Source organism: Galeopterus variegatus, unplaced genomic scaffold, assembly GCF_000696425.1.
Source record: "Galeopterus variegatus unplaced genomic scaffold, G_variegatus-3.0.2 Scaffold3455, whole genome shotgun sequence".
Classification (NCBI taxonomy): domain Eukaryota; kingdom Metazoa; phylum Chordata; class Mammalia; order Dermoptera; family Cynocephalidae; genus Galeopterus; species Galeopterus variegatus.
In genome coordinates, this window is record NW_007729566.1 from 136,459 (window position 1) to 149,137 (window position 12,679).

At 56.4% G+C, this 12,679-nt stretch overlaps 1 protein-coding gene across 1 annotated transcript in view; it reads right to left on the reverse strand.

The window, feature by feature from the left end:
* The window catches only part of DLK1 (delta-like 1 homolog (Drosophila)), a 23,691-nt gene extending 11,416 nt beyond the window's left edge, over positions 1-12,275 (reverse strand). Inside the window, exon 1 of the mRNA XM_008585110.1 lies at positions 12,086-12,275. Within this exon, the coding sequence (XP_008583332.1) occupies positions 12,086-12,275 (190 nt within the window). The remainder of the gene's footprint in view (positions 1-12,085) is intronic.
* Between the last annotated feature and the right edge of the window lie 404 nt (positions 12,276-12,679).

Sequence of the window (12,679 nt, forward strand, 5' to 3'; positions counted from 1 at the left end):
GTCCCGGTGACCCCCGCCCCCCACCACCGCAACGTCCCGGAAGCCCGCTCGCCTACACGGGTGCACTCGTGGCTAGACGGGCGCAGGTACCGTGCGCACGCTTAGCACATGTTGCCGGCACAGGACAGCACCCGGGCGCGCACGCACGGCCCTCTTCGGACAAGTAGCATGAACCGAACCTGGGCTGGGCCTCAGACCCCGGGAAAACACAAGGACACGCTCGAAACACAGAAACACCGAAACGCTTCGTGCCAAGGTCCCGAGCACATACGCCATGGGTCATAGACCCAGAAGAACACAAAGGTACACTGTCACGACGTGGAATATGCACATAATCACACACGCTCCCAGAAAAACACTTATCAAAAGCCTCATGTCCCCAGTATCCCTCGCCATGATGAGGCAGGAAAATGCATACACACTTATAGCAACACACACACACTGCACCCCAAACGCACACTACAACCCAAACACACTGCAACACAGACACACTGTTCTAGAAACAGTCGGAGCTGCACATGCCTAGTCATAGACCCCGAGAGGGAGCCTACACAGGGCTACGAAATCCTGGGCCCCTCCACATAAAGCCGCATGCTCACCTCAGCACGCCATACACTTTACAAACCAGCCGACACATCCACGCACACGCATCCACATCACAGTGAGGGCCTTAGTCATGCTGGAGCATAAACACACGGGCGCTCACGCACACAACAGCCACACACCTGACATTCAGAAGCACGCATCCCCAGTTCCCAAAACTCACAATCACAGGCTCTTGGTCCCTTGCTTACAAAAACACACATATGCAGTCACCCAACACACAACTTCCCCCAGTGCACACACACACAAGCAATCGCATCTGTCTTTGTCCACAGGGACACATGTGGGCAACCTCACAATTACGCTCACGCACACACAGACGTTTGCACACCAGCCACTCTGCAGTTATTTTAGACCCACTGGGAATCCTTCAGCCAGAGGTCCCCCGCATGGAGGTGGGGGATGCTGACCTTGCCGAGACCCTCTGTCTCTGCAGAGCTCCTGGGGAGAGGAGGGGCTCTTCAGGCCTCCCCCCTCCCCACCAGCCACCAGCCTCAGTTTAGAGCCCTCTATTCTGCTCAGCAGCCTTTCCCCCACCATCCGGCCCTGTCTGCATCAGGGAAGCTCAGGAACATAGGGAGGGAGATGGATGGAAGGGGTTAAAAGTGTTTAACCTCCTGGGGAAGGGTCCCAAGAGGTCAGGATCTTTGGATGGGTTATTTTTGTATGCTTAATTTGCATATAGACCCCCGGTGCAGCTAGTGGGTGCCCACCCAGTTCATGGTCTCCATTTCCCCACAGTGCAGGGGAGTGGGGCAATCTTTGCCACTTTGAACTTAGGGAGTGGGTGCTTTTTAGGCCATCTTACAGGGCCCTGGCAAAATTGAGGACACACTTGCCCTCTTAGGGATAGGTGTGGGAAGGTGGGCCAGTGGAGCCCCCAGGCACATGGGCTCTAAGTCGGTGCTCTGGGAAGGCAGCCTGGAATGGGTACATGGCTGGGTGGGGTCCCTGGAGCTGCTCTGGGCTGGCTCCAAGCTAGAGGAAAATCCTCACCCCCTTGTGGAAGGTGTCCCTTCCCTGATGTTTTCTGCAGAAGACCCAGATGTGTTGGGGCTGTTGGTAGTGGCTTTGGGGGTAGGCTAGAGGGAGCAGTTGGGGTACCTACTACATGCCCACCGCGTGCCCCTGCATTTCTGTGACCCCACCCTCTTCCATGGGCTCTTTTCTCAAGTCAAGAAGTGGAGTCCAGTGGTGGAAGTTCTCTTGCCCAAGGCCCCTGGGCTAGAACAAGGGTGGCTGACAGGCCCAAACTTGGAGACCCCACTGCCCATTCCAAGGCAATCGCCAAGGTCTCCCCAACTCACCTTCCTCTCTTCCCTTCCTCCCAGGTCCCTGACCTCAGCCTCCAAAATTATCCCATGTGGACAGGCAGACTGGGAAGGGCTGGGTTCTCAGCCAGAAGCCAAGGAGGGGCGGAGGATCTTGGGGCTGGGCGGCCCTGGGGTGAGGGCTCCCCAGACTCCTGCCAAAGTCATGTGGAGAGGTTGTGTATTGCATGAAGTACAAAGGGGACCCCCAGACTCCTCCCCTCCCCCTCCAGGTCCCTTCCCACACACAGCCCTCCCCAGTTTTGGACAGGGAGAGAGGCCAGGAAAAGGCATTCTCACCCCAGGGAATCAGTGTCCAAATGTCACAGGCTTTAACTGAAAGGGCACTCCCTTGGCTGATGGGCACCTGCTCTCTAATCCCATCTCCATCTCAGGCCTGCCTGCCGAGGGCCCTGGGCCAGTCACTTCCCTCTCTGAGCCCTGTTTCCTTGTCTATGAACTGGGATGCCACACCTGTCCCCAAAGAGATCTCAGGGGTTTTAGTAAATAGAAAAGCACTGTGCTTACACAGTCTGGCCTCAGCCCCTTCCAGCTCTTTCTCCAACAGCTGCAACCCGGGCCTCCACCGCAGCCAGCTAGAGAGATCTCAAAGCGGGGCAGGCAGGGTCCTTCTGACATAGGCTCTCTTCTGGAGCCCCCTGCAGGGGCACTTCGGAGAGGGGGGGGGGGCTACAAGCCAGGGAGCTTTCTGTTGGTTTGCTCTAGTCTTAATAAAGCATTTATAAATTCAGGAGACTGGACATTTTTTTTCAGCAAGCAGACGCTCAGAAAGGGTAGCTTAGGAGCGGTACGGAGGGGAGGTTGGTGTTTGTCACAGACTTTAAGGCTGCACAGAAAGGATGAAAATGCCAATCTAGTCCCTTGGGGAGAAGTCGGCACCGTCTGCTGTTTGCAAGCAGACCCTGGGGGTGGGGGAGCATCGGGACGGCACCCTCCTCTAACTCTGCCGCACTCTGTGTGCAGGGCCTTGGGATTGGAGAGATGAGGCCGCAGCCCCTGCCCTCTGCAAATGCACTCTCCACCAGTCTTCACAATTTGGCATGGCCGGTGGTCTACATGGGTAGCAGGGACTGGACCTGCAAACTGTGTGACTAGATTGAAACACAGGGCCTGGGCTTCAATGGATCTAGGCTTCTTCTTGCCAAGCTGAGCGGCTCTACCTGCAGCCCCAGGCCCCCAGCAGGCGGAATCTGCCCGTAGGCCAGCTCGCTGGGCTTTGCTGGTGATGGGTGCAAGTTTTCTGAGGGAACCAAAGACATGTTCTCTCCCCCCTCTTCCTTCCTCCTTCCTACTCTCCCCCTTCCCGTCCTCTCCCTCTCCCACCTCTTCAAACCCCGACACCGCCCCCAGCCAGCACCACCTCACATCCCCTTGATTAAAGACAGAATCGCCGATCAGGGAGGCTCAGCAGGGTTGAGGGACAGGGGCCTCTGAGACCAGCTCGTCCTGGGCGTGCACAGCAGGGGAAGGGCAGCCTTGGGGGGCTCCCCTGACCTTGACATCCTCTCTGCATTGCCCCCCACCCCCACCCCCCGTTGAGAATCTCCACAGCTTGAGGCTTTGTTTCTGCCCAGACTCGGTCGTGTTTTTTTGGAGGTTTCTGAGCCACCACTGATCCAGTCCTAGTGGCCGTTGTACTGAACCCCCCCCCGTTGAGAATCTCCACAGCTTGAGGCTTTGTTTCTGCCCAGACTCAGTCGTGTTTTTTTGGAGGTTTCTGAGCCACCACTGATCCAGTCCTAGTGGCCGTTGTACTGAGATCCAGTGAGGACTCCCAGGTGCCTTTGTCCTTCCTTCCCGACACACCGTACATTCTTCTCTAAAAGACTGCTTATTTAGCAAGGCGAGGACCAGTGCCCAGAGACTCGGGTCACCTAGTCAGAGTCCTAGAACTGTAGCATCCTAGAGATGGCGGGGAGGGATCTCCTCCACCAAGATGCCACAGGCCCAGGTTAGGGGGCTTATAGCCAAGTGCCTTTCTGCCTCTCCCTGACTTTCCCCTAAGATTTAGATTCTGATTTAGCCCCGGCTCATCAGCACCTCCTTACCACCGGGGCTGGGTGGGAATTGCAAGCCCATTTCAGAGATGAGCACGCTGAGGCCGGGAGACCCAAGAGCGGTCCTCAGCTAATGAGTGGCAGAGCTGGGATTCCAACCAGGGTCTACTCGGAGTAGAAACCAAGTGCCAAAGCACTCCACTCAGCCAACCCGAGTGGTAAGAGTGAATTGGGTCAGGAGGAGAGTGGGAGGACCCCCAGGGTACCCCCGGGGCCCTGCTCTCCCCTCTTCCGGTGGGTGGGGGGCAGCTCAGCCACCTTCGGGGCCATGAGGGTTTCCTGCAAACACAAAAGAGATGCACAGCTGCTACCCTTCGGATTATTTTTCCAAGCCTGAGTTCATCTTTGGAGAGAGAAATTCTTGGTTTTCCTGGCAATGGGAGGGGGTCTGGGGGCGGAGGGTGGAGGGAAATGAGAGGCGTACCCGGGTACATTGGAGAACATGACGGTTTGGTTTCAAGTTCAGAAAGAAGGCTCTTCAGACTGAAGTGGGCTTGTGTTCATTCGAGCTGAGGGCCACGGCAGCGGAGGCACAGACCCAGTGCCGGGCCTCATGCGCAGGGCCTGCAGAGGTGCGTGACAACTCCAGGCCACTCCAGGACAGCGGGGGACCGGAGGGGGCGCAGAGCTCACACACGGCCCCACATCTCTGACGCAGGCCTGCCTGTGACTCGGCGCCCCCAGGACCTACACCACAAGCTCCCAGGAGGAAAAATACCAGAGAGCCGGGGGCCGGAGACACTCGATGGTTTGGGTTTATATTTAGTGTGGGCTTCTGCAGTGTCATACCTCTCCCCCAGACAGAACCAATTTCTCGTCATCAATGATAGAATTCAAAAATAGACTTCTCGCTTTCTTCCTCACCATTGCAATCGGCACACATGTCAAGTTCACAACTCTAATCGTCCACGTCATCTATCAGATTAGCCTCGTGAAGGGCGCCACTGAGTCATGCTGCGCGCGGGGAGCTTTGGGGTCTCCGGTGGGGTTAATAATAACTCCTGCTTCACCCCCACACCTGTAAGTAAACTCCCCCCTACCCAGGAGGGAGGAAAGCAGGGACCAGAGGAAAAAGCAGTCTTTTCATCACTTAGCTCGTCCACGCAGGCTTCAGCAGAAAGTCATTTTTCATTCATCAGAAATTCCCAGAAGTTAATTTTCCATAGAATGGAGACTCCCCTTTTTAAATATAGTCTTTCATCTGCCCTGCGTTGACTGAGTTCCTACTGTGTACCTCAGGCTCTGCTAAGGCCCCCTGGAGTGGGCGCAATGATGGGTCCCAAGGTGGCCTCTCACCACAAGGTGTGTGTGCCGGGAGGTTGGCAAGCAAAGGGGACCTGGGTACAAGTGGGGAGGGGGATAGGCACTTCCTGGGGTGGCAGTCCTTGGGCTGAGTGTGCAGGGATGGATAGGAGTTCTCCAGAGTGATGCCAGTATGGGGAGTGTGTGTCAGAGGGTGAGAACAGATATACAGAGGCACAGAGAGGGTGTGGGTGTGCGTACACACGCACACACATGACATGGTTAAAAAGTGTAGGTTGTCGCGTTACTTAGGGCAGACTTAGCACAGTGCAGAATGAAGCTGGAGAACTTCGCAAAACTCAGCATTTTGGACATGACTGTTTCTTAACTATTCTTGAACATTCTACAGCTCCCCCACCCCCAGCCTGGCAAATAGAGCCCACAGAACAAGAATCCCCCTTTTCTCATACCAGGGCCACCCTATGAACACGTCATGCTTAGACTTGATGCTGAGTCTTGGGAATCTGGCTGAACCACCCACACATCCCATGCAGCGCCCACCAACCCACCTTCCCAGAAGGGCCAGCTACTTGGGCCCTTCAAAGGCACACGCAGAGTGTCCCCTGACCAATTAGAAACAGGAGACCTCCTTTAGCCACAGAAGAAATCATCTTCTCAAGCCCGGAACCCCTGGAAGGACAGCCCCCATCTTGACCCCAGAGTAGGGGTTTGGGGTGATCGTGGCTGAATCGTAGCCCCACGGCATCTCTGCGTCTGTGTTCATGAAAGGGAGGGTGTGCACCACGGCTTGGCCCCCAAACCTGTCTGCAGGAAGCTCTGTCGAGTTTAGGGATGTGAAAACACACATCTCTCGAGGAATTTAAGATGTTCCCGTACTATATTTATTCTGTTATTTGTAAGGAAGCATTAGCACTTTCATTCAATTATATTTAAAAAATGTTTTCAGTGCTGCGTCTGAGGCGTTGGGGATCTCCTGCAAAGGAAGATATTGCCCCGTCCCTGAGGAGGGGACTGGGACCGGGGCAGGTGAGAAAGGCTCTTGTTTGTTCCTTTCCCTTCTCCTCCAGAAGACCTTCCCCCGAGCCTGCCAGGTCCTCCCGGCCCAGCGCTGGCCCGGGGGCGGGGGAAGCGAGAGAGCCTGTGGCCTCCTCAGCCGCCTTGGGCATCTTCTTGGCCCCAAGCACACTTTCCTGCCTGGTGTTAATGGGTTTTGCACGTGTGCCTGACCCCGGTAGGGCCAGAAGCAGCTTGCTCAGCCCTGTGCCCCACAGCCGGGGGCCTGCAGAGCTGCCCTCGAGGTGTTTATGGATTAAGTGAATTAATGAATAAATGAATGAGGCACAAAGTGTCCTCGGAGGGTTACCATGGGCCCCTTGGAAAGATCCTGTGTCCTAGCAACTAGCCACAGCAGCGTGGCCCTCTCCAGCCAGCCGTCCTCTTGCCACCTCTGATCTCTGGGCTTCAGGGGTTACTCAGCCTCAAAACAGGGCTTCCCAAAGGAGGGCCCCCAACGTGGCGGTGGTGCCCCCAGCTCTTTTACTAGGAGTGTGGGGAGCAACTGCGTGGAGACCACATCCAGAGCCGCTCCCCACCGCCACCTCCCCCAGCGCCTGCTCCTCCAAGCTGCTCTCCAGGAGCTCGTTCCTATGGCGACGCTCTGCACCTCCGGAGGCCCTACCTAGCTGTCTACAGCAAGGCTCCAGCTGGGGATAGAGGGCAGGGGACACCTGGCCTGAGTTTACCCCAGTTCCCCCACCCCCCACACACAGGGGTGGGTGGTACCCAAAGTCAAGTTTGGTCTGTTTATAATGAGACTTAATTTGATCCCTGCACAGAGATATCCATGCCTTCTTCCCCACCAGCTATGGGGGCTTCCCTCTCAGCCACAGAGTCGGATGCGGGGCCCAGAGCGGCTAAGAAATTCTCCATGGGTCACACAGCAAGGAATTGGCAGAGCAGGACTAGAATACTGAGGAGTGGGGCCCTGTCAGGAGGACTGGAAATGTTGATCCTAAAACATCCTTTGAGGAATCCTCACGTTCCCTTGTTTAAACAGGTCTAAGACCTGGCCAAAAAGCCATGACTCAATACAGGGAAGAAGTCATGTCTTAAGAGTGGGGTTGGAATTGAGAGTGTGGTCCTTTCCTCACTGCAAGACTGCTGCCCGGGCTGGCCATACACCCCCACCCCTTCATTTTCTCTTTCCTCATTTTTCCCTGCACCAGCCTCCGGCCTGCCCACCCATCTGCAAGTCTGCACGATGGAATCCAGCTCTGTCTACCTTTATTGCTCCAAATGGAGCCTGGCTATGAGCCTGCTGCCTCCCAGACCTCTCCCCTGGAGGTCCCCCTAAAACCATCATCTCCATTCATCATCCCCCAGGTCTCCTCAAGGACCTCCACCACCTGATCCAGCTTGGAGCTCCCTCAGCCTCGCCCCTCTCTCCGTGCACACGGGCCCCAGGTCCTGGAGACTGCACCTCTTCCATGGCTCTCCAATCCATTCCCATGCCCCCATTCTGGCCACCACCACCCTGGTCCAAGCCACCAATGACTGCATCAGCCTCTGGGCCCAGGGGAGGGAGGAAAGAAATAAGGAAGCAAGGACATAAATTTGTCCTTCCCAAATTCATTTCAGCTTTCTCAGGGCTCCAAGCTCAGAATTCGGCACACAGTAGGTTCTCATTAAGTATTCTTGGAATTGAATTGCACCATCTTAGCAAGGAATCGATCAGAAACCACTTGGCAGGGTTGGGGGCCTCGGAGATCAGAAATGGTCTTTTAAAGTCTGGGGAGACCCTCTTCCCTGTGAAGATTTGCCTTCAGACTTTAGACTGCGTTTCTTTTCAGTGGTTTTTCCTGCCTCTCTCGATGGGCTAATTATTTCTGATTGTGTTTGACTTAACTCCCCTTCCTTCTGTGAGCGGCTGGGCAGCGGCCTCGCCTTTCTGTGGCCAGCAATAGGGCCCCATTGATTCATCCATGCCATGCAAGGGACCCCACAGGCACATTCTCACCACAGTTTTTGAGTGGGTTTTTTTTTTTTTCCCTGCTAACTAGAGAAGTATTCTCAGTATATTTGGTATTTTTCATGCAAGGGACCCCACAGGCACATTCTCACCACAGTTTTTGAGTCGTGGGTTTTTTTTTTTTTCCCTGCTAACTAGAGAAGTATTCTCAGTATATTTGGTATTTTTCAGTACTTTCTCTGCACAAGGCAGAGTAGCAGAAGAGGGAAGGAGGGCAGGTGGTGGGTGGGTGGGTGGCAGGTGAGCTTGGGGCACTGGCTCCAGCTCTCTGGGCCACTGTTTATTCCCCTGTGGGATGGTCACCCACCCGGAAGGGTCGCGCAGGGGAGATGAGAGTCTGGATGGGAAACTTCCACCCAGTACTGGCACTAAGTAGGCGCTCAGGGTCTGGTCCTGGCCTCGCCTCTAACAGGAGGATCCTGATGATGCTGGCAGTGTGGGGAAGGGCTGTGGGAACTGCCCAGGGCTGCTCAGGGTCAGTCACCATCTGGGTCCAGCTCCCTTCAACGTGGCCTCTTAGGCCCACCCACCTGAGGCCTCGCCGCTGCCCTGAACCAGCATGTACAATGCAGAAAGCCTTCCACAGGTCAAGGCCCACCCCTGGGGATCTGTGTCCAGCCTCTTCCCTCCCTGCTTGACAGCTTGAGTTAACAAGGGGCCCAGGAACTGCGAGGCTGGTGTGATTCAGGCAGGGTCCCAGCAGGAAACAGATGGTGCACACAAGATGGTTATTCGAACAGAGTTTAATAAAGGGACTATTTACATAGATATAAGCGGGGCATAAGGAAACCAGAGGGATAACTGCAGGCCCAGTTACCCCGTGGGCCTGCGGTCAAGGGGAGAGCGAGGTAGAGAGGAGGTGGGTGAGCAAGACCATGGGTTCAGGGCTCTCCGGTCCATGGTGACCCCATGGCGGGAGCCTGCCCTGGTTCTCTCCCCTCCCCTTGATCCGCTGGGGCTGCCGTGGCCACCCAGGGGCCAGGCTGATGTGAAGCGTCCAGGTGAGCCACCAGGTGCACAGAACAAGGGCAGAGAGTGGAGGATGGTTCTTCAAGAGACAGAAGGAAAAGAGCCTGCACGATCCAGAGCATCCCCGAACCCAGCTGCCTCCTTTTCAGTAGGGGAAACTGAGGCCAGAGAAGCTTCTTAGTGCCAGAGCTGGGGTTTGAATCCAGGTCTTCTGGCTGGAGCCCAGGCCTCTTGCTGCTAACTCTCGCTGCTTCAGGGTACGCACCAGCTCAGAGCAGTGCCCAGCCCTGGGCTGGCTCAGTGGTGGAATTAGAGGGACAGGGGAAGCGATTGCAGGCCTGCGCTCAGAGCACCAGCACAGATGCAGAGCCGCAACCTCCTTCCCAGGTAGGACCCAAGTCAGCTGCGCTGGTTAACTACCCAACCAGGGGCTGCCAATCTAGGGTGAGAGTGTTCCTTTCTCTCAAGGACCTCTATTGGCCAGGCCTACCAGGACCAAGGCTGCTGGGTGTCAGGTGCAGCTATGGGGCTTCCATCAGAGGAGGAACCCCAGCAGGACCGTGAAGGTGGGGAGCACCCCCAGCCACCACGTGAGCTGAGAACCACACTCAGGAGGGGCTGGGGGACATCTGCAAGAGCTAAAAATGTGCAGAAGAGATGCTACAGGCCTGGAGTCAGGATTTGAATAAAGCCCAGGGTGATCTTGGGCAAAGCCTTTCCCCTCTTCTCTGGGCCTCAGTTTCCCCTCTTGATCTTCCTTGGCTCTGACTCCTCACCTGTGCACCCACATCCACCTGGGTCAGGGCAGAGACACAGGCCTGTTGCCATAATGGCCTGGATGGGTGGAGGCACCACAGAGCAGTTGGGAGAGGTGCATGGGGGATAGTTTGTGGGCCAGAGGAAAATTGGTGTGAGGCCATGGTGGTGGAGAGTGGAGGGGTGACCAGAGAGAGGGGGACCAGGAGATTGGGCTGGGAACAGAGACCTAGATGCAACAGCATTTAAGGAAGGGAAAGAAGAGGAGTTCACAAAGGAAACAGAAGAAGCCGCCTAAAGGGACCAGGCCGGGGCCCCACTATCCCCGCTTGGCCCTGTGTATTCAGCCCCTTTCCCTCCACTGGCTCCTTCCTCGATGCACATAAACACTCTCAAAACCCTGTCTTCATAGAAACAGGGGAATCCCAGACACCAAGTGAGAAAAAGGAGTGAGGGAGAAAGTGGCCATTGGTCCCAGTGCAGAAGGGACATCATTGAAGCTGAGAAGAGCCATTGGAGCCAGTCAGGCGGATGCCTCGGGGCGGGATGGGGAAGTTGCTGGCTGCAGAGGCTGTGCAGGGAGTGGGAGGTGCAGAGCTGGAGGCCAGGAGCTGTGCAGGGAGAGGGGGCTAGCCGGCACAGGGCTTCAGGATGCAAGTGGGTGCGTGTGTGAGTGCGTGCATGCGCGTGTGTGTTTGTCTCCATCTCAAGATGGGAGAGAAGAGAGGGGGCTAGCCGGCACAGGGCTTCAGGATGCAAGCGGGTGCGTGTGTGAGTGCGTGCATGCGCGTGTGTGTTTGTCTCCATCTCAAGATGGGAGAGATTCCAGGGTATTTACAGTCTGAGAGGCAGCAGATGCTGAGTGAGGACATAATTGATTAATTAAATGAGGAGAACACGGTCTTGCTCCTCTGCAGGTTCCTGGTCTGTTGGGGAGACAAGGATTCAAACCGACACCTCTGCTAATATGATCTGCACTGTAATTGAGTTACTGCGCCCATGGGGTGAGGCGGCCCCCGTCTGGGGCATAGTAGGTGCCCTATGATACCATGTCCCAGTCCTCACACACAGCCAGCCAAAAGAAAGCCACTCGGGGCCCAGGCCCCAGGAAGCACCCAGCAATTGTCCTTACTGGAGGAGCGCGAACGTTATTTGTGCTTTTAACTTGCACGGTGGTTTCACATGATTTTATCTGCTCCTCAGAACCCAGCATTTGTCAGGCTCTGCCTTAGAGGCCCGTGAGCCGCTCTGTGCAGCAGCGGGTGGGAGGAAGGCTCTGAAGGCCCGGTCTGTGTCGGATTCTCATCCGTGCCCCGGCCACATGGTGAGGGCCCAGGGAGTGTTTGTGGAGTGAACACATCATGTATGGATGGACGGTGCCGTGGAATGTTCGACAGGAGAGCTCTCTCTCAACATGGTACCTATGGGTAAACTGAGGCCCAGCAAAGGACTCTCACCCAGGGCTCTGTGTGACACTGCACTGATCTTTGGAGGCCCTCGTGCTTGCCTCGGTTCAGTTTCTGCCGCTATTCAAACATCTCGTGTCCGTAAGCGTTGCTGCAGCCCTGCTCTTTACTCCTGCTCTTTTACTCCAGAGGGGGCTCATGGTTTGGGGCTTCATAGTACATCCTCTCTGTGCACCTCTTGAGTCTAGAGCCTTCTTCGAGCCAGGGCGAGGTGGGTCCGAAGGGCTCATGTCTGGGGAGGGAACTGAAGTCCCCACTCGCAGGGACACCCCCAAGCCTCGCAGGCTTCCCACGCTACGGCATGAAGTCTGGCGACTCATCCTGGCCTCCAAGGAAGGCCCCAGGTCATCCTTCTGTGAAGAGGACACACCTGGACATGCCCATGCCCTTGCTCCCCGCATTCCACCTCATGCCAGAGACAGCCTCCTCCTGGAGCGCTTCCCTGAACACCCCTGCCAGGTGGGGCTGTCCCACCAAGCTCTTGCCCCCCCTACAGTGACCCTTAGGGCTTCTGAGGTTGGTGGCCGGTGATGGGATGTGTCTAACACCACACACGCTTCCCACAAACTGGAAGCTCCTGCAGGGGTTGGGTGGGCGGGGAGGGGGCCTCACCTCCCCCCTGCTCAGGTCTTTTCAACCCCCAGGGCTGCGAAGCCTGGTCATGCACTGGCACTCGACACAGGCAGAGACGAGCTGGCGCAGCTGCGAGTGGCCGCCCTGTCTCCCTCCACACGGTTGGCGGGTAGCCTGCCAGCTGGGCCACCGACAGGACGTGGGCAGGGATTCCCTCGGGAGGAGCCATCGCGGCTTCCTCGTGGTTTGGGGGCGCCTGTCTCATCGGCTCCCTCGGTCTGCACATCTCTGTCGTCAGTATTTTTAACTTGGCCCAGCTTTTAATAAACCTTCCGTGTGTGGGGAGCAGTAAACAATGATTTGAGGACTTGACTAATTGAAACACCATTCTGAGGTTGCAGAGAGAAACCTCTGTGGCTGGTTCCCTCCCCAGGGAGGGCCCTTCCCTCTCGGGGCCACTGGCGGGCTCAGCACTGCAAACTCGGGACAGCAATGCACCCAGGCCCTGGACACCAAGGAGTCAACAGCCCATGGGGGTCTGCCACTGGGACCCATGCCGCCCACACCCATCCCTGCAGCCTGGCTCCATCTCAAACCTGGCACCTCCTCCAGGAAGCCTGCCTCACACGTGTG